This window comes from Capricornis sumatraensis, chromosome 9, assembly GCF_032405125.1.
Source record: "Capricornis sumatraensis isolate serow.1 chromosome 9, serow.2, whole genome shotgun sequence".
In the NCBI taxonomy this organism is placed as follows: domain Eukaryota; kingdom Metazoa; phylum Chordata; class Mammalia; order Artiodactyla; family Bovidae; genus Capricornis; species Capricornis sumatraensis.
In genome coordinates this window covers 6,386,820-6,407,777 of record NC_091077.1, presented here as the reverse complement: position 1 = coordinate 6,407,777, position 20,958 = coordinate 6,386,820, and the positions used below count along the sequence as shown (strand labels likewise).

Here is a 20,958-nt window from a genome sequence, read left to right as displayed (position 1 = left end):
TGCCTGAGAGCAGCCAGAGGAGGCAGGGAGCGGAGACAGACATCTGGCCGGGAGGGCTCAAGGTCCCCCTCTCTCCTGGAAAGTCCTCACGCCTCGCCTTGCTCGAGGGCCTCTGCTCTCCCACCAGCCAGGACCTGGTCCTTCCCAGTTCAGTCCCGCCTCCACTCTGGCCTCCTCCTCAAGAGCACTCACTGTGCGCGCACTGATTTGCTCTTTCTTCCTTTAATCTATTGGCACACAGTGATGTTTCCACCTTTGAGCCACATCTAGTTCTGGCCCTTCCTTCCACCTTCTCCTCATCCTGCCCTGACTGACTTGCCCTCTTTCTTCCTGTCCCCCGACTCCCGCTGGTGGCACCCTCCCAAGGCGGGCATCAGACTGGGCTGCTCCCTTGCCTGACATCTAGCCTGGAGGGGCTTCCTAACTCTCAGAACAATGTCAGAACAAAGTCCTCTTCTCCACGTGAGCCCCTTGGCCCCTGCCACTGCTCCCCAGACTTCCAGAGCTTGCATCTCCAACAGCCTGCTGGCACCCCTCCTGGCCTTTAACCTCGCCTTCCCTTGGCTGGAGTGACCTGTCCCAGGGCTTTGCACAGCTCCAGGGTTGCCTCCTCGGGGCCTGGCCACTCTGCCCACTCTGACCCCGCTGCCTGCCCCTTTGTTCTCTGACCCCTGCTCGTGGTCCATTCTGTGTTCTTAAGAGTCCATGTCCCCTGGAATGTGCGCTCCCTGAGGGCAGGGCTTCACGGTGGAGGCTCTGATACAACCTAGCAGGTATTCTCCCCACAGTCTGCGATGGATTTGCCAGAGGAGCTGGCCTGACTGGAGGCTCTTGGAACAGCCCTCCATGGCTGGCTCAGCCAGGGTCACTCTGCTCCTGATTTGAGTTAATGGCAGGAATGTTGTTCAGTCGCTCAGTCGTGTCCGACTCTTTGTGACCCATGGACTGCAGCAGGCTGGGCTTCCCTATCCTCCGCTGTCCCCCGGGAGTTTGCTCAGACTCATGTCTGTTGGGTAGGTGACGCCATGGTTCAGGCAGAGAAACAGAAAGTCACGGGCGTGCGGTCAGGGACCCCGCCTCCATTAGGGAGCAGCCAGTGGGCAGTGCCCTTGTGCGTGTGCCTCGTGGAGTTCACGGCCAGAGTCACGCTGCTGCGTTGAAGACGAGAAAACGTGCTGCTGCTCTCCGCGTCCAGCTGCCTGCAGGGGGAAGTGGGGGGCTGGGGCCCTCCTCCTCCTCCTGTGGTAGCCGCTCCACAGCTGTGCAGACGGCTCTTAACACTTGTTAACCCCGAGTCTCCAGTCCCTTCCTCCTCCCCGCCCCTCCCTGTCTCCCTCCAGAGAGGGCTGCTCAGGACTCTCACAGCTCATCCCCCCATGGCCAGGAGAGCGTTTCCCTGACATTCCTCTGCGGAGTGGGTTTTGGGGCGCATCCAGGGTGATTTCAGACCCCTCGCTGAGCAGCCCAGCCGTTGAGCTCTTCCCGTGGACCACCTCGCCGCACACTGAAAATATTGTGATTCGGGAGGAAGTAACCGGCACCTGGGGGGAATCACAGACCTTTCCTGTGAGGGAAGCAGCTTCCGGAATTGAACACACTCGGCCTGGAGGAAATCTTGAGGGGTGGACCTCTGGGCTTTTAAAGGCCTCAAGGGGGGGTCACCCGAGGATCGAGTGCCGAAGACGTTTTCTGACGCCACAACTGCGAAATTCCACAGGGGTCAAAGACAGACGGGATCCGAGCGGGGCTGGGCTGGGCTGGGCTGGATATCCGGAGAGCTTGCCTCTCAGAGGGATGTTAGAATTTGAAACAGCCTGCTGGAGGAAGCGGCAGCAGGCAGACATGGTCACCCAGAATCTCCCATGGCCAGAGCTAAGAGTGGGGCGTTTTCCCGAATGGGGGGCTGGGAGGGGTGGTGACAAAGTGCCCGTGAAGCGGCAGGCATGTGGGGGCCCCCCTGTAGACCCGGAGGCAGACTCCACTTGAAAAACTTCCAGAACTGTCGTTAAAAGCCATAACTGTGTGCTGGCTGGGGTGGAGTCTGGTCCCGGAGGGCTGCTTGTGGCCTTTTTTCTCCCCGCTGCTGTCATGCGAGGGGTAATGGCAGCCCCTGTGCCCGTAAGGCGGGCAGGCTGGGAATACTCAAACGTTTATGCTCCACGTGAGTCACTTGCAGAAACTCTGGTGTTTTTCCTGCTGAGGCTGATGGCATTGGGCTGCCCTGCAGCTCCGGCCTTAGGCATGCTTTCAGCATTTTAGCATTTAGAGTTGCTGAACTTTCACAGCAGGGGGCACGGGGAGCTTGCTGACCTTCGCTGTGTCCTTCCAGGCAGGCGGGGCTCAGGCTGTCTGTCTGGCCCGCAGAGCCGTGCGTGAGGCATCCTCGCCTCCACTCCCAGGGCAGGAAGGCTGTGTGCACGTCAGGGAGAGGTGGTAGCTGGAGAAGTGTTGACTCCACAGTGGTTTTTCCAGAGGCTCGTCTGGAGTTCAAGCCCCGGATTTGAAACTTCTGACATCGAAGGCCCCCGTTGGTTCCAGGAGCCAAAACCTCAGCTCACTGCCTTCAGTTAAAAAATAAAAGCTCATTGTTCATGTAAAAAATAAGTTCAGGGAGAATTCCAGTTTTAGGTCCATTAAATACAGGGCTCAGATGATCCCCTGCAATCTGTGTCTCCCGTCCCTCAGCTCTCTGACTTCCTTCCTGGTTGGGCAAGGTGACCTCACCTTGCTTCCCACCATCCTGGCAACCCTAGGGGGAAGACAGGCTTCCATCCTGGTGGCTGCAGCAAAAGTCCCAGGGAAGGCTCTGATTGGGTCAGATGGGTCACGCCCCCTCTCCTGGGACCAGGCTGGGGCCTGGGAGGCTCTGGTTGGCCAGGCTGGGTTGTGGGTCTCCCTTTTCAGCTCAGGGGTGGGTCTCCTTATCCTTACCACTGGGGCTGAGAGTGAAGGAGGGAAACGGGTCCCTTACTAGAGGAAGGAAGGGATATTGGCACCCCCCCCCCAAATGGAGATATTCATGACTAGCCCCTTCTGTTGCCCAAGTTTATGCTGCTATTAGAAGGTCCTTGCTGAGCCATGCCTGCATCTTTGTCTGCTTGTGTATGGCCTAGCATCACTGGGCATGAGCATGTGCCATTTGGCAGGACTGTCCCTCTCAGAGCCTCACCACCTGCCCTGCCAGGGGAGGCAGCTGGGCTGGGTCCTGAGGTGTTGGAATTGTCAGTGCTGGAATCTCACGGGATTTCCCAGCAGTGTTCTGGGGCCAGGCAGCCTTGTGCCTGCTTGCTTGATTTGTAGAGTGAAGAGGTTGGGCTCATTCACCTGGCCGCATCTCCGAGCCCAGGGCAGCAGGGGTAATGTGGGCGGATGGGGACTTACTGGGATCAGCCTCTTGTCCGTGGGTGGGAAAAAAGCAAGCGAAGCTTCGGCCTGAGATCTGCTTATTAGCCACCCTTTCTGCCCCTGGCATGGGGGCCCTGGCTGAGCTTTGAGGGGTCGTGGAGGCTGTAGGGAGTCCTACCCAGGCCATGAGGGCAAGGAAAGCCTTGGGGAGACCTTCTATTTCGAGAAGGCTTGGAAAGGTGGATGCTGGAGGAGCGTGGCAGAGCTGGTGGGCTGGAGAGTGCAGCGTGGGGAGGAGGGGTGGAGGGGATGGAAGGAGCTGGCTGTTTGCTCAGGGCATAGCGTGAGCAAAGTGTGCAAGTAAGACATCCCAGAGAGCCCAGTCAAGGATAACATACCCATTCCCAGGAGTTGGACCAGGGGGTTGAGTGGAGGGGATAACAGCAGGTGTACGCAACAGGCAGAGATGGGAGTCAGGCCGCAGCCGCTGCTGCCACCTGGCAGCCGTCTACCTGCCCCCTTCCCCATTCATCATCTATCCGTCCATCCATCTCTCCATCTAGCCATGCTTCCACCCACCCACCCTTCCATCCACTCATCCGTCCAGCTATCCATCCATCTGCTCATTCGTCTAATTAATCTACCACATCCCTCATTATCTATTATCCATCTACCCCTCCATCCATCCGTCCATCCATCCACGCACTCAGCCATCCAGCCATCTAATCAGCAGGCATGACCGAGCTCTGAACACATGCTGGGCACGGCGCCAGGTGCTGGAACACAGCAGGAGACAGAGAGCCACCCTGCCCTGCCTGTTGAGACTCCGGACTCAGCCTGGAGGAGACAGACAGACTGGAAATGGATGGTTTACTCGATGGTGTGATGGGCAGGCGAGGCAAAAAGAGCTGGGGTGGGAAGTCAGAGTGGTGTGCAGGCTTGGGTGGGGCTTTCCTACTGGTGACCTGGTAGAGTGGGGTTCCCCCTCATAACAGCTGGGGAGCTAACAGGCTCGTCCACCCTCTTGCCCCGACTGCTACTGAGGAGCCGTGTCCTGCCCTCCTTGGTGTCCAGCTCCACGTGCACCTCCTGGCTCGGCCTTCCTGGTGAGTGGTCCCTGCTCTCCCAGCCTCAGTCTCCCATCGGCATCATGGCGGTGATCAGGGGGCCATCCACCTGGGGCTGCAGAGAGGCTAACACTGACCTCTGATGTGCCCTGTGGCCTTGGGTGAGTGCCTGAACCTCTCTGTGCCTCAATGTCCATTGTCTGTAAGATGGGGTAATCGTGGTGGACCCCTCTCCAGGCCGCCCACCAAGAGGTGAGCTGGGAGCTAGGTCGGCACTGCTCCAGCCCACAGTCCTGCATAGAGTGGGTGCTTGCTTGCAGGGACGGGGAGGAGGGTATCTTATAGGCAGAGCACTTGCTGCTGGTGAGGGAAGGGGGTGGGCTGTGTGTCGCTTTGAGAAGTTGCTGAAGTTGGGTGGGTCTGGGATTGGGGAAATGCTGCCCACAGGGTCCTTTTGTCCATCAGCAGCGGCCAGACCCCACGTGTCCTGGACTGAGAGGCTGGGCTGAGGCCAGAGGGCCTGAGCAGGAGGCACAGCGGGACTTGGGGGCCCTGCACGAACTGAGGAGCAAAGCGTGGGGAGCTGCAGGGGGTCTGGGTAGGGAGGTGATGGACATGAACGTCACTGTCGCCTTCTGCTGGCGGGAGAGTGGGCCGCACCCCAGTAAACTTCGGGGGAGTGGGGGAACCCACGCAGTGTGTCCTTGCCACAGAAGGGCAGGATGATGGCGCCGGCGGCGTGTTCCCCTCAGCCGGGAACGGAGCCAGCACCGAGTGAGGCCGTCTGGTGCCGGGCTCCGTGCGCGGGATCTCGCCAGGACCTCACCAGGGTCTCACGAGGCTGGTGACTTGCGGGGCCACATAGACCCCCACCTCTGCTCCACGCCCCTGGGAATTTGCTTCTTTTCGCCTGTCTGGGTCTTTGGGAGGAGTCGTGATGGCTCCTTCTGCGGTGGATGTGGGTTCTAGAGCCCATCTGCCTGCCTGGCTCTACCCTCAGCCTTCCTGGCTGTCACGTGAGGGCCCTCAAGGGCCACCAGTCCCAGGTGCCCACAGGTGGCCTGGTTCCCTCCTGCCCACACGCCCCAGCAGCGCCTCTCTCCTGTCGCCTCAGCACTGTCCTGCAGGCGTGGGCAGGGAGGAGCCGCGGACAGACGAGGCAGGGGTGGCCCTGCGCGGGGATGCCCTGAGGACCAGGTGGGCAGGTGTGGCCTGGCACTGCTTTGCGGGGCTCAGGGCGAGCATCTCTGGGGGTGCTGTGCTCCCAGGCTGAGCTCACAGGGTGCCCCAGTTGTGCCCATGGCCTGGCTCTTGGAGGAGGCAGAACAGGTGGGAAGGCGTGATTAGTCTCTGCCCCTGCCTGGCCCGCCTGGCCTCCCACAGGGTCCACAGATCCGCCTTGGCACTGGGCATCCTGATTGAAATTACAGCAGATGATGCAGGAAGCAACAAGCATGGTTTAAACAACCTAACTGCTAATGCTGTGGAGAGCGCCCAGGCTCAGGGGCACATGGGGTCTTGGGCCCTGGCCAGATTTGCTTTCTCTCTGGATCTCTGGGCCCCCGCCGTCTCCCTCAGCGGTTTGGCATCCTGGCCTGCTGGGACACTGCTGTCAGGACCTTCATCTGCTCCTGGGTTCTCCACTTGTCCACCCAGCAGCCCTGCTCGTTGGTCTGCTGCCCAGAGAGCCTGGGGCTCCAGCTCTGCCAGAGGCCCACAGGCTGCCCCTTACTGCGGGCCTGCGGCTGCCTGGGGGTGAGGCAGGCGGAGCCGGGCTGGGGCGAGTGGTCCCAGGAGGAAAGGTACTGACGTTAGCATGGGGGCTGCAGGCCAGCCCGCGCGTCTGAGGGCTGCTGCCAGGTGCCAAAACACGGTGACTCCATCCTTCGGGCTGCGAGTGCAGGACCCAGAGCTGCGAAATATTGTGGTAACCACAGCAACAGCGGCTTGCGGGTGTCTGCCTTTGGGGGCCGTGTGGGACCCTGGCTCAGACGCACCTTTTATCCGTGGAGCTGCGACCCCAGGGGTCAGCACAGTGGCCTTGGCCGAGTCAGCAGCTGCAGAGGAGCGTTAAGTGGGAGCAGCCTGAGGATGCGGGGGTGGGGGCACTCCGGGCCTCAGTTTCACCACCTTGAAGAAGACACTTGCCACACTGCCCTCCTGGGCTGTGCCCCGCGTGTGCTCCGTCAGCGAGCCTGCTGTGTGAGGGGTCAAGCGGGCGGGAGGAGCGGCCAGAGAAGCTTCCGGTGTGGTTGGACAGGAGGCCAGGGGTGGTGGTGTGAGAGACAGGCCAGGGAAGTGGCAGGCGGGCGGCCGGTGCTTCTCCGTCTGCAGCCCAGCCCCGTCCCCAGCCCCCGTGCCCCTCTTTGGTCTGTCCCCCATCTCTGGGTCTCTCTTTCTCCCTGGGTCTCTGTTCCCCCGTCTCTGGGGCTCTCTCTCTCTGGTTGCTTTCTCTCTCCCTGGTTTCTTCTTCTCTGGGTCTCTCTCTCTCTCTGGTCTCACTCTGTGTCTCTCTTTCTCTCTCTCTCTGGTCTCTCTCTCCCTCTCGGGGTCTCTGGCCCCCTGTGTTCCCCCCCACACCACAAGTGCAGCGTCTTCCTGCTGCTGTACCCAGGACGCTGGGGCGGAGTGGCCTGGAACTCCCTGGTACTGCGTCGGCCGGGGCGCGAGCCAACCAGCTGTGCTGCGCTGCTGCGCTCCATCGAGCCACATGGACAATAAAACCAAAATTGGCTTTGAAAGTGGAAGTGCTCTCCGTTTTGAGGGGAAGTGAGGGAATTTGCATGTCAGAACAGTATGTTAAAGGGGCAATACCGTCAGACTGTTCTGGCCTGAGTTTTGGGCTCCATGTGGGGGTGGGAAAGGATTTTACAAAACCCCAAAGAAATGTTTCCGTGAAATTCTTTCTTGTTCTTGCCTCTTCTCTCTCTCTTTTTTTTGGACATTCCAATGAAAAGAGCTTTCCGGGGCTTCAGATCTCTCCTGTGAGCTTGGGAAACCGATCGTGGAGACCAGGGCCAGCAGGCGGGTGAGGGCAGGAGGCGGGGAGCGCCCACCATGCCGAGTGCTGTGCCTCACAGCTCTCAGCGCCCGAGGGGCCTGTTACTGTTCACGTGGCCCCGCACCTCCCACGGCCGCCCCTCACTATGCCATTCTGCCTTGGACTTGGGTCCCCTCAAAGCAGTGGCTCTAGCCCATGGTGTATTTTGGGCTGTTGACCTCATGAACAGCTAAGGGGGAAGGAGGGAGCCCAAGCGGGGGGTGCCAGCCAGGATCTGGTGACAGCGCGGGCAGTGGGCTTTACTGGCTGGGGAGGCCCTGGGGATCCTGTCATGGGTGTCCCGGGCGGGCTTTTCCCCCACACAGTCCCACCAGCCGTCAGCCCTGTGCAGGGACACCCTTAGGGAGCAGCCGCCGTGTCCCCGTGTCACGCCCGGGCCTGCACATGCCCGAGGGTGCCCCATGACAGTGCCAGGGGGACATGGTGTGCGGGCTGGGGTCAGGACAGCAGGGGCCATGCCCTCCGTGGCCAGATCCAGGCTGAGGGTGCAGCCGGGGCGGCCTGCAGAGACGCCCTGAGCCGGCTGCTGACGCACTGGCTCCGATGACTCAGCGCGGGTGACCGTGGCTCGGGTGGCTGTCTGGAGGCTCGGACCAGCTCAAGGCCTGCCGCCGCCGCCGCCTTCCTGGGGGCCGTGGCCCCGCCTCGCCGCCGCCCCCTGTCTGGGCTGGCCTGAGTAACGGGCCTTCCCTTAGTCATCGGGCCCAGGCTCCGGCCCTCCCTCCTCCTGCTGCCCACCTCCGCCCAGCCACGCCTGCCTGTCTGTCCAGGCCGGCTGCCTCTCTCCCTCCCCGAGCTCCCCAGAGGCTGCGAGGTGTGTGTGTGGGGGTAGATGTCAGGGCGTCAGAGACAGTTGTCCCATTTCTGAGATGGGAGGAGGAAAACAGCCTCCTGAGGTGCTGGGCGCCTTGCTGGCGGCACAGGGAGGCGGGCCTGGGGAGGGCGAGGCATGCGCAGAGAGGGGCTGCTTCCTGCCCACGTGGCGCAACGTAGGCTCCACGCCCTGTAAGCGGCAGTGCTCTGGGCTGGGTTGGGGTTTTCTGGGCTGAGGTGTCCTAAATCCCACATTGTTGCTGTTGTTTAGTTCCTCAGTCGTGTCCGACTCTTTGCGACCCCATGGACTGTAGCCCGCCAGGCTTCTCTGTCCATGGGATTTCCCAGGCAAGAATACCGGAGTGGGTTGCCATTTCCTTTTCTGGGAGATCTTCCTGATCCAGGGATCGAACCTGCATGTTCTATGCTGGGAGGCGGATTCTTTACCTCTGAACCACCAGGGAAGCCCTATAGGAGATTTTTAATGCTCAGAGTATGCATGGCCTCCATGCTCAGCTGGAGGGCAGCCCTTTGTGCTCTCTTAAAGGGTGTTTAGTTTGTTTCCCATCTCCAGGCCCCAGCGAATATCCTCACACATCTCTCAACTTGCACAAGTAAGTGTATCTCAGAAAAATCCTGGAAGCAGACTTGCTAGGTTGAGAAGATGAGCCATTAGAATTTTGCTAGGTCTCTCAAACTGCCTTCCTGGGTGTTGACCCATTTCAAACTGCCTCTGGGAATAGACAAGAGTGTCTGCTGCCAGATGGCCTGCCTGATGACTCTGCCCCCGCCCCCCCCTCTGCCGAGGGGTGAAGCCAGTCCTTTGGGGAGCATACTTTTCTTATCATAAGTGAAGCTGACTCTGAGGTCCTTCCGAGAAGATGTGCTTCACTTCCCATGAACCATCAGCCCACAACCTTTGCACAGCTTTCTGTGACATTGCTGGCTTTGTATTGATTTCTTGGTGCTCTTTATATATGAAGGACCACAGTAAATATATACTCAGGGACCAAGCAGCTCCAGGATGAAGTTACCTCAGGTGTGAGATCTTTCTTCTGGTGAAAATATGCGTGGGTGTACCAGTCCCCAGGGCTCAGTGGAATCACAGGAAATCCTCCTACCTTGCCTCACACTCTCAGAGGAACTTCGAAGAATAAACTAAGGCCAGCTAAAAGCAAAATGGCAAAGGCTGGGTAGTGGGAGTGTAAAAATGTGTGAGGCGAGGTGTCCATGGAGAGGCCAGCCAGGCTCAGTTGGCACCTGCCATGAGCCAGCACTCTGTGGGTGGTTCCAAGCTTCAAGTTCCCAAGCACTTGGTCCCGTTCAAAGGCAGGTGGGCAGCTTGTAGGGGTGGTGGCAGGGTGCAGCCCCCCACTGGGCCTGGCCAGCCCAAAGTGAAGCTGGGGAAAATAGGGAGTCTGCCGTCCCTCATTTCCTGGGAGGTGATGGGGGCCCCGGAGCCTCTTGGCAGCCCTCTGCCTCGTTTGAGAGCTGAGAAAAATCAAGACTCAGAGGTCTGAGGAACATGCCTGAGTCACGTGGCTGGCAGATAGCAGGGCGGCCTCGGAGTCCTGCCCTCTGCACCTCACTCCAGGTGCCAGGGCCTTGAGTGGTGAATGCTGCAGTGTGGCCCTGGCAGGCTTTTCGAGTGGGTCTGGCTGAGATGAGTCTCCCAGGCTTTGGGTCCTGGCTCAGCCTTCCAGACACTGCTCAGGGCTAGGCTCCAGGTTTGCATGACTCTAGGAGATCCTGGCGATGCACGTGGCATGCTGGTGCTGTCTGTGCGTCACTTTTCACCCGCAGCTCCTGCTGTGCACACAGAGTGGTGTCTGTGGAGAGTGGCTCTGTCGTCCCTGGAGTCACCTAGTCCAGCCAAGTCTGCGTCGATGTCTTAACACCGTCCCTGGTTTGAGGTGGGCCTCTTCTCCACTGCCAGGCCCCGGGAGGGAGGTTCCCATCAGCTATCGCTGATCCTAGGCCACTGTGCTGCGCAGGGAAGATGGCGCCTGGCCCCAGGCAGGAGGGGGCCCGTTGTGGGCTGGAAGGTGACCCCGCACAGGGATGGCCCTGATGGAAGCCAGGCTATAGGGCCAACACCCATACCAAGCCCCTGTGCTCCCAGGGAGAGGCTGGGCGCCTCTGTCTAACCTCAGGGGTGGCGGAGCTGGGAGGAGGAGAAGCTGGGGACATCCCCACTTTCTGGCCTCTGCCCCTCTCTGCTCCCAGCTCCTGTTCCCTCCCACGGGACACTGACAGGCCCGTTCTGGATAATTTGACCATGTTGGGTCCCCGTTTCCCTGACTGTGTGCCTGGCAAGGGCCGGCTGCTCTGTCTCATTCATTCTGTGTCCTCCCACCCTTGGGAGGGGACCATGGGGCTGACAGAAAGCTCTGAGGAGCTCGGGATGGACCCGAGCACCTCCGGGATACTTGGAGGCTCTTGTGGGACACGGTGTTGGCTCCGGCAGTCCAGAGCCCATTGTGGAGTGTCGGCGAGAGGACACAGTGAGACCCTGTCCCTGGAGATGTCCTGGCCAGGGGATGGGTGCAGTTTGAGGTCCTCTGAATCCCGAGGATCCGTGATCTTCAGAACGGGGTCACTTGCGGGCCTTGGGAAACCAAAAGGACGGAGACCTGGGTCCTGGCGGTGGCCCGCCCAGGAAGGGTGGCCCGGACAGAGCGGCACTGGGAGGGGGGGGTGCATGAGAGGGGGGCGCGCACTCCATTCAGCCAGGCTAGAGACTCCGGGTCCTCCTGGGCCCCTTCCCTTCCCTCCTCCCACAGTCTGCACACCCAGCCTCCAGGCCTGGTTCCTGGCGCCGCTGGCCCGCTAGCCTCTCCAGCGCAGATGCTCTGAGTCGCTTGTGTTCCTGCCTCCGGGGACAGGAGGGCTTTTCACTCAGACCAGGTGGTGTCCCCCGACACGTCCCCACACCTTCGGAATCCTGAGCACCTTGCAGGTCTGTGGGCAGCGCCCAGGGCCCTGCACCCCCTCTGCCCGTTGACTTAGTTCATCTCCTTTCTTGAGGCTTCTAGAAGGGCCACTGAGGTGGGCAGCCTGTGCAAGTTGTGGACCTCCTGTCGGCAGCAACTGAATGCCGTGTGCTTGGCCCCGATCATGTTTGGGGAGCTGGTGGGCAGTGGGAGCCGAGAAGCCTTCTTTCTCCTCCTGCATTCTTGGAAAGACCAGTGCCCACATTCCTGGCCCTCATTTGTGGGCAGGCGTCTGTCCCAGGAATGGGAAAGCACGTTCCAGAGAGCTGGAGGCCATGGGGAGTGAGCAGAGGACTGGGGACGCTGGCCTTTGCCTGGGTGAGGGGGAGTCTGGGAGAGTCCTGGGAAGGTTATTGACTCCATGGAGGCTGAGGGGCATGTGCCTTTCTTTCTTTTTTTTATAAGTTTGGAGTTTTAAAAACATGTATATTTATTTGACTGGGCTGGGTCTTAGCTGCAGCGTGCAGGATCTCCGATCTTCCTTGCAGCACGTGACTGGTGAACTTTTAGTTGTGGCATGCAGGCCTACTTCCCTGACCAGGGATCAATGTGGCCCCCCTGCATTGGGAGCTCAAAGTCTTAGCCAGGGAAGTCCAGGCATTGTCTGTTTCTGTTGCATTTGGAGGATGAAGTGATACATTAGGGCCTCCTAAACTCTTAACTTATTTATTTTTTTACTTTGGTGTTGTTTAGTTGTTCAATTGTGTCTGACTCTTTTGAGACTCCATAGACTGTAGCCGTCCAGGCTCCTCTGTCCATGGGATTTCCCAGGCAAGAATACTGGAGTGGGTTGCCATTTCCTTCTCCGTAAACGCTTCCCTTATTGATGCATTTCTGCAAAAGTTTTCCAAGATGAAATAGCAAAGGGGATGAAGGGGAGTGAGTAGGAACAGTAGGGATGGAGCCACAGAGGGCCTCGTGTACTGTGAGGCCCTGGAGGCCGTGGCTGCCTTCACACAGGACCTGAGAAGGCTCCAAGGACCTTGAGTTTTGTTTTGTTTTTCCGGTGAAGTTCATATAACATAAAACTCACCATTTTAAAGAGGATAATTCAGCGGCGTTAAGTGCCTCGACAGTGTTGTGCAACCAGCGTGTCTTTCTGGTTCCAGAACGTTTTCATCACCCCAAAGGGAACCCTGGGTGGGCAGTCACTCCCCACCCTCCACCCCCAGCCCCTGGCAAGCACTGACCTGCTTTCTGTCTGTGGATTTCTGGACATTTCATATAAATGGAATCATGAACATGCGACCTTTTGTGTCTGGCTTCTTTCACTTAGCCTGAGGTCTTCAAGTCTCTTCCCTATGGTAGCCTGAATCAGCTCCATTCTTTGTCATGACCGAGTAATATTCCTTCATATGCATACACATTTTGTTTACCCATTCATCCACTGGTGGGCATTTGGGTTGTGGCCACCCCTCTCCTTTTCAAAACTTTATTTTTATTATAAGACAGCCTTTGCCTTGTGCACCCTTATTTTGATGGGATGTGCCAGAATGTGTCTTCCTTCTCCCATCCCCTCAGCAAGCTGCCCCCACAGGTAAATCCATCTTCTTGAGGGCAGTTATACTTGGTTTTATGGCTTCTTTATATTGGCCCCAGGGTGACAGGAAGATCCCATGCAACCTGCTGCTTCCTCAGCTCGGGTTCAGTGTGCCTGTGTCCTCCTACTGCCCTGGGTCCATGGGGTTGGGACGCCCCAGCTGGTCCAGTGATCAGAACTCCATGCTCCCACTGGAGGGGGCCCGAGTGTGATCCCTGGTCCTATCAGGCAAATGGCCACGGGAAGCAGAGCAGCGGTGACTAGGGGGAACTGGCAGTGGGCATGGGTCTGCCTTCGCCTCGCCGATAGCTGTGATGGTTGCATAACTTTGTGAGTGGATTTTATGCCACTGAATTGTACACGGCAAAATGATGACTGTTATATGAATCTCACCTCAATTAAATTAGAAGGAAAAGGATATGTGGGAGCCTCTGTGGGTCTTGCATGAAACCTCGCCTATTTCACAGGCGACAAATGGAGTCTGTACGTGCACCTCCACTGCCAAGGCCAGCCAGCGGGCAGGTGGCAGTCACCACTGGGACCCAGGTCCGGCTTCCGCTTCTCAGGGATGGGTTCTGGCAACTTCACTTCCACCCAGGGCAGCTTCCTGCCAAGCCTGCTCAGGGCCCCTGGGTGGAGAGCAGATGGCTCCATGGCCTCTCAGCTGCCTGCCCACCTCTGCTCCCCCACAGCATGGCTGACAAGAACGGGGCCCTCAAGTGCACCTTCTCGGCCCCTGGCCACAGCACCAGCCTCCTGCAGGGCCTCGCTGCCCTCCGCGCCCAGGGCCAGCTCCTGGACGTCGTGCTCACTGTCAACCGAGAGACCTTCCACGCGCACAAGGTGGTCCTGGCTGCCTGCAGCGACTACTTCAGGTGCGCGCGGGCCCCGGGGTGGAGTGGGGGCACCGCCCGTCCCAGAGGGACCATCCCAGGGCTGTGTCTCCAGCCCAGGATGGCTTTGAGGGAAAGAGGCTGAGGTTCGCCCATCTCTGGGTTTAGAGAGAAGCCAGATGTCCAGTAAGCCTGCAGGTTTTTCCAGGTTTGCCGCTTGTTCAACCCGGGGGGACACGGAGCAGATAAGCCGAGCATGCCTGGGGGCAGAGGTGGGAGCCCGCTTAGCAGCTTCTGCCCTGCAAAGGCGGCAGGGCGCCATTGGGTTTTCATTTTGTCTTTGATGCCTGCTTGTGCCTAATGCTGTTCTGGGCCTTGGGAATTTGGCAGTGATCAAAGGCATGAATTCTGCCCTTGCGAGCCTGTGTGCATGCCGGGGGATGGATGGTACACCTAGTTGGCAGCCCCTGTGGGTGCCAGACTCTGTCCAAGACGCCGTGTTATGAGTAAGGCCTTGCTGGGTGTCCGGGTCTCTCTGCCCCAAAGTCTCTTTCCTGAAGAGCTCGGCTGGGCAGGGGAGTGAGGGTCCCACCCAGCCATTCTTACCCGTGGAAAGCTGTCACAGCTTGGGGACAGTCTCCCTCATTCCCTTAGTGACCAACTGGTCAGCTTCCTCCTGCCACCTGAGAGAGCTGGGGTGCCACTTGGGGGAGGTTCTTCAGCCCCAATTTGCCAGCCGTCTCTTAGAGTCCCAGCCCAAGTGCCCACCCTGAGCCTCACGGTCCTTGCAACTGGGGTGCCTTGCCTGATGTGCCCCCTGGCTGCCCGCCCCACGGGCTCAGAGAGGCCGTTCTGGGGAGCTGGAGCAGCCAAGCCATCTGGGGCGCCGCTTCTATTTTTATTCTGGATTTGGGGACGGGCGGGCCGGCCGAGCCAGAAATGCCCTTTAAAGGCTCCTCTGCGCTGGCACTGCAGTCGGAGAGGCCTTAAAAGGCAATGCTCCCTCCCATCGCCGTGATCGCTTCTGCCTTCGATGGGCTGATGGAACTTGTGGGGACACGAAGAAGCGGGGTCTGGGGGCTGGTGGAGCGCTGCTGCCAAGGGTTGGGTGGTGGTTAGTCGGTGGCCCCCGGCTGCCCCCAGCTTGGCTGTCTCTGCTCCTGGCCTGAGCTGGGCCCACCCAGCGGGGACTAGGGGTGTGCATCTGCCAGGCGGTGTCTGAAGTTCTCCCCTCAGGCAGCTGTCACGGATGTGTGCTGATGGGAGTTACAACTCTTGATAAGGTGCCAGCTGGTCCCATGAAAGGACCCTGCCACTCTCCATCTTCTAGAACTTGCCAGGAGCCCTGAGCAGGCACTGGGGTTCTCACCCCTCTTCCTGGTAGGGGACCCTCTGGAGCCGTGGGGGGCTGGGACCCAGGGCCCATGTGTCTTATCAGCACTCAGGTGAATACCGCTTCTTGGAGCAGGAGCGCGGGGTGGACAGAGCCGGGGTCACTTGCTGCTGGGGTGGGGCTCACAATGGACTGGTGTTCCTTTAGGCCATTCTCAGGGGGCTTCTCCGACCACCTAGGCCTCGGAGATGGCAGGGACCCTAGCATAGCTTCCTGATGGGCCCTCTGACCTGGGGACTCTCACCCCTCTCCAACCCATGTGACAGTGACCCAAGACCCAGGCTGGGGAAGGTGGAGCCTCCTGCTCCGGTGGGCCAGGCTGTCCGTGACCCGCGGTGCACACTGCCGTGGGGGACCCTGCTCTGTCTTTGGAGCTTGCCGCGGGGGAGCTCTCCCAGGGCGGGTGTTAAGGTGGGCCAGGGGGACCCGTCCTCAGTCAGTCCAGGCGCTCAGCCATGTCTGACTCTCTGCAACCCCGTGGACTGCAGCCCACCAGGCCTCCCTATCCATCACCAACTCCCGGAGCTTGCTCAAACTCATGTCCATTGAGCTGGTGATGCCATCCAAGCATCTCATCCTCTGTCGTCCCCTTCTCCTCCTGCCTTCAGTCTTTCCCAGCATCAGGGTCTTTTCCAGTGAGTCAGTTCTTTGCATCAGGTGGCCAAAGTACTGGAGTTTCAGCTTCAGCATCAGTCCTTCCTAAGAAAGTCCTGTCCTCAGAGTCAAAGCCAAACCCAAGATTTGGTCTCCTTTTGTGGAACTGCACCCACCCCGCAGCTCACAACCCTTGGTCTTCACCCTCTGAGTCCGTGGGCCCTAGCACTGCTAACCTCTGGGTTAGGCTGGGCAGGGCCCCTCGTGGGGACAGTGTCCGGGGTGTGGGGGCCAGGCCTTCCCGGGCAGCACATGGCCCCTGGGCTGGCCTGAGCCTCCACGCTGTGTTTCCGACCTTCAGGGCCATGTTCACGGGTGGCATGCGGGAGGCGAGCCAGGACGTCATTGAGCTGAAGGGCGTGTCGGCCCGCGGCCTGAGGCACATCATCGACTTCGCCTACAGCGCCGAGGTGACCCTGGACCTGGACTGTGTGCAGGACGTGCTGGGCGCCGCCGTGTTCCTGCAGATGCTGCCTGTGGTGGAGCTGTGCGAGGAGTTCCTCAAGGCCGCCATGAGCGTCGAGACCTGTCTGCACATCGGCCACATGGCCACCACCTTCAGCCTGGCCTCGCTCAAGGAATCAGTGGACGCCTTCACCTTCCGGCACTTCCTGCAGATAGCCGAGGAGGAGGACTTCCTGCACCTGCCGCTCGAGCGCCTGGTCTTTTTCCTGCAGAGCAACCGGCTGCAGAGCTGCGCCGAGATTGACCTGTTCCGGGCGGCCGTGCGCTGGCTGCAGCACGACCCAGCCCGGCGCCTGCGTGCCAGCCACGTGCTCTGCCACATCCGCTTCCCGCTCATGCGGCCCTCGGACCTGGTGGACAACGTGCAGACGCTGGACATCATGGTGGAGGACGTGCTGTGCCGCCAGTACCTGCTGGAGGCTTTCAGCTACCAAGTGCTCCCCTTCCGGCAGCACGAGATGCAGTCGTCACGCACCGCCGTGCGCTCGGACGTGCCCTCGCTGGTGGCCTTCGGTGGCACCCCGTACACAGACAGTGACCGTTCCGTCAGCAGCAAGGTGTACCAGCTGCCCGAGCCGGGTGCCCGCCACTTCCGTGAGCTGACGGAGATGGAGGTGGGCTGCAGCCACACGTGCGTGGCGGTGCTGGACAACTTCGTGTATGTGGCCGGGGGCCAGCACCTGCAGTACCGCAGTGGTGAGGGCGCCGTGGACGCCTGCTACCGCTACGACCCCCACCTCAACCGCTGGCTGCGCCTGCAAGCCATGCAGGAGAGCCGGATCCAGTTCCAGCTGAACGTGCTGTGCGGCATGGTGTATGCCACGGGTGGCCGCAACCGGGCCGGCAGCCTGGCCTCGGTGGAGCGGTACTGCCCGCGGCGCAACGAGTGGGGCTACGCCTGCTCGCTCAAGCGCCGTACATGGGGCCACGCAGGCGCCTCGGCGGGGGGCCGCCTGTACATCTCGGGTGGCTACGGCATCTCGGTGGAGGACAAGAAGGCCCTGCACTGCTACGACCCCGAGGCCGACCAGTGGGAGTTCAAGGCGCCCATGAGCGAGCCCCGGGTGCTCCACGCTATGGTGGGGGCCGGCGGCCGCATCTACGCTCTCGGGGGCCGCATGGACCACGTGGACCGCTGCTTTGACGTGCTGGCCGTGGAGTACTACGTGCCCGAGACGGACCAGTGGACCAGCGTCACCCCCATGCGGGCCGGCCAGTCTGAGGCTGGCTGCTGCCTGCTGGACAGGAAGATCTACATTGTCGGGGGTTACAACTGGCGTCTCAACAACGTGACCGGCCTTGTGCAGGTGTACAACACCGAGACTGACGAGTGGGAGCGCGACCTGCACTTTCCCGAGTCCTTTGCCGGCATCGCCTGTGCCCCCGTGCTGCTGCCCCGGGCCGGGGCCCGCAGGTAGCTCCCCAGACCCCGGTCACCGGCTTGGCTGTCTGCTGTTTCTGCCAGGGGCTTGGAGGGCGCAGGTTCCCGCAGAGAACTGGGCCGCCCTACCCCTGGGCCGGCCTCCTGGGGCCTGCTGTGTGGACACGGCACCCTCTGCGTCCCCTGCTTCCTTCCTGAAGCAGATTCTGGCTCCACGCCCTCGGGGGGAGCCTGCCAGCAGCGTGCCTGACGTGCTGTGGCCGCCAGCTCACACCCGAGGCGGTTTCCTTGCCCACCTCATGTTCTCCCTGGCGGGTGGGAATAGGGGTCTTGTTTGGAGTGTGTGGCTTTGTCTCCCCTCTCTCCCCTCCCTCCGCCTGGAGGTCTGAGACATTCAGATGCGAACTCATTTGATCCTCCAGTTCCCCCCGCCCACTCTGAGTTGCATGTGTCTTTTTTTAAAAAAACACACCCCAGATCTCTGTGACACCCAGGAGCAGGAGAGGCGGCTGGGAGGTGCCTGACTCGGGGTGGCCAGAAGGGCATGTTTCTGCCTCCCCAGTGAGCCCAAGCTGCTGAGTGGGAGGGGACCAGTGCTCCTCTCCATTCCTGACCTGGATCCTGGCACCTTCAGGGTGTGCGATCGCCTGCTTTCAGGAGGGAAAACCACAGCCACCTCCCAGAGATGGTCCTTAGGGGCCTTAGGCCTTCCGTTTGGCTCTGGGTGACGTGCAGGGCCGTGACAAGAACAGGGCTGAGGCTCCTCGTCCCTGGCCCTGTCCCACGAGTGAGCAGGGACACGGGCCTCAGAATCTCACAGCGCATCTGTCCCATGGTTTTATTTCTGCCCCTTTCTAGCCCTCTGCTCCCCCACCCCCGCCCTGTGTGCAGGTTGGTGTGCCGCCGGGCCTGTGCCCACTTGGTGCGGGAAGTCAGGCAGGCTGTGAGGCTGCTCCCTACGAGGGATTTGCAGTATCTGTGGCCACGTTTGTTTTGGAGTCTAAACCTCAAAACCTCTTTTTTTGTTTGGTTCTCGTTTGCTTTTTCTTAAGAGGCCAGCACTGCTGTCTTATAAACGAGATTTGTACCCTTGGGGCAACTTAAAGTGTCTCTTCTGCTGCTAATGGACGATTGATGTCGTGTCTCTGTGACCCTCGCGCCATGTGAAGAATTGACCTCAGACCTTAGCAGATGTCGCCGCCTATTTTCCTTATATTTAATAAAAATGTTATGGTAAAAAGATGGAGTGGGCCCAGGGCTGAGCTTGTGGGGCATGACGGCATGCAGATTCCTAATGGCCTTGCATGCTGGGGGCTTCTCTCCCCCCTCCCCCTCTCCTAGCCTTGCAGAGGAGCAGGACCAGCCTTTGGCTCAGAGCCGTGGGGGCAGTGGGCTTCCCAGGCGGGGCAGTGGTAAAGGACTCGCCCGCCAATGCAGGAGACGCAGGTTTGATCCCTGTTGGGGAAATCCCTGGAGGAGGAAATGGCAGCCTGCTCCAGGATTCCTGCCTGGAGAATCCCATGGACAGAGGCCGCCTGGAGGGATATAGTCCATGGGGTCGCAGAGTCGGACATGACTGAGCGGATGTACCCGTGCGGCTGTGGGCGTGCAGCCAGGACTTCCACTTCCAGTGGGGAAGACAGAGGGCAAACCCGGCCCAGGAGGGGCGGCCTTGGAGAGACTCTTTCCATGTTGCTCCTTGTGCCTGGTGGCCCAGCCCCCTGCCATCAGCCAGCCCCAGAGCTCCTGGCGGGTTCTGTTTCCATGTACTCAGTCGCAGGACTCCAGGGTGGGCAGCCAGGAGCCCTCTCCCCAGAGGGTGGGATAGGGGAGAAGCAGGGCGGGTCCTCAAAGAATGATGTAGTCACCGTGCTTTCGTATGGGCCCCAGAGCTCCGTGGATTGCCCCCAATCCCTGCTCCTATAGCAGGCCTCGCTGCAAACCCCACTGCTGCCTCGTGGAGAATGGAGTTTTCTGACAGCCTCCTGAAAGGGCCGGCTTCCGGGATCACCCTCAAAACGCACCCACAGGCCCGGTGCTCCTGCGCCATGGCCGCCAGGGTCCAGGGGTGAAGCGGAGTCTGTGTGGGGGCGGGGGGACAGGGTCGAAATAGAAACTAGATGGGGAACCTGTGATGAGTCCACACTGCCAGCGGCGTAGAAATGAAAAGAGCAGCCCTCGGGGATTTACCAGAACATTCCAGTCCTTTCTCATCCCCACCCCCCAACCTGAGCTTCCCGCAAAGAGAATCCTTCCTTGCTAGAGGCACGGCCCCTTCAGGGGGGCAGTTAGAAGCCTTTGCCAGCTGCAAGTCCCCCCTAGCTCAGCTCACACCTTAGAACATCTTGTCCCCAGTGAGCTGGCAGGGATGGCGGCACGGAGCAGGGGATGGGGTGGGGGCTGCCGTATCTAACCGGGTCGATTGTGCATAACCGTCTGGGCTGGTTCATGGAATGTTCCGGGGGCCCCATGCCCCTCCCTCTCCATACCCACCCACGAACCCCCCCCCATCCCCAACGAAAGGAAAATTATTTTTCGTATTGTAAACTTTAAACACGAAAAAGCTGTTTCTAATTTAGCAGAAACTGGCTTGAGTCTTCACTCTTGGGCACGTTTGCGTCCTTCAGAGAGAGGCGGAACATGCGTGCACATAGGCATGCAGACCCTCACACGCACACCTGCACGCAGGCATCTGACACGCTCATCCACGTGGTCACGCTCACGCCCGCAGGTAGCCTGCTCCTAGGCTTGTGCTGTGCACCCACGTGCTCGCTCACGCACAGTTACACACGCGCTCCAGGACCAGCCTGACTCTCCTCCACACAGCACCGTGCAGAGGTCTGGAGCTCATCACCCCGTCACCTCCTTCACCTTTTGCCCAGAGCAGCTCGGGCACAGAGGGACTGAGTGTGTGGAGATCCCCTCGGCTTCCAGACGTCCTGCTTCCCTGCCGTGGCTCTGGATGCGGCCGGCAGGAGCCTCCCTCCGCACCTGGGCTCGGGCTGTGGGAAAACGCCCTCTCCTGGGACGGTGGGATGGAGGCCCGAGAGAGGGAGGCCAAGTGTGACTTCTGGGGCCTCACAGTGAGCGAGGGCCAAGGGGGCCTCGGGGGAGCCGTGTGAGGTGGGAATCTGCCCCAGACCTGGCTAGCTTGGAAAGCCGCCCCTGGCTTCATCTCTGAGAACGCAGCCCCAGCTCCTCTGTTCTCACGGGCCCTGGAGAGTTTGCTTCTCATGGTGGAGCCTCGGCGCACGGGTTTTATTAGGGGCACCTGGCCATGTATCCCGAGAGGCACAGCCTGAACGTTTGTTGCACAAATGAGAGCTTTAGGGGTGGGGAGGTAGGAGCAGAGCCTGTCTGGCTCCAGCATCCATGGGCATGATGGGCCTGCAGACCCTAGGGGCAAGAGGGCC

General features: G+C 60.1%; 1 protein-coding gene across 1 annotated transcript; it reads left to right on the top strand.

Moving 5' to 3' along the window:
- Window positions 1-16,000: 16,000 nt before the first annotated feature.
- Window positions 16,001-17,582, top strand: KLHL26 (kelch like family member 26). Its single transcript, XM_068981163.1, has one exon. The coding sequence runs from the start codon at window positions 16,005-16,007 to the stop codon at window positions 17,580-17,582; it is 1,578 nt and encodes a 525-aa protein (XP_068837264.1). The 5' UTR covers window positions 16,001-16,004.
- Window positions 17,583-20,958: the final 3,376 nt, after the last annotated feature.

What these genes read in the sequence shown, in the direction of transcription:
- KLHL26 (XM_068981163.1), top strand. Translation starts at nt 16,005, where the DNA reads ATGTTCACGGGTGGCATGCGGGAGGCGAGCCAGGACGTCATTGAGCTG.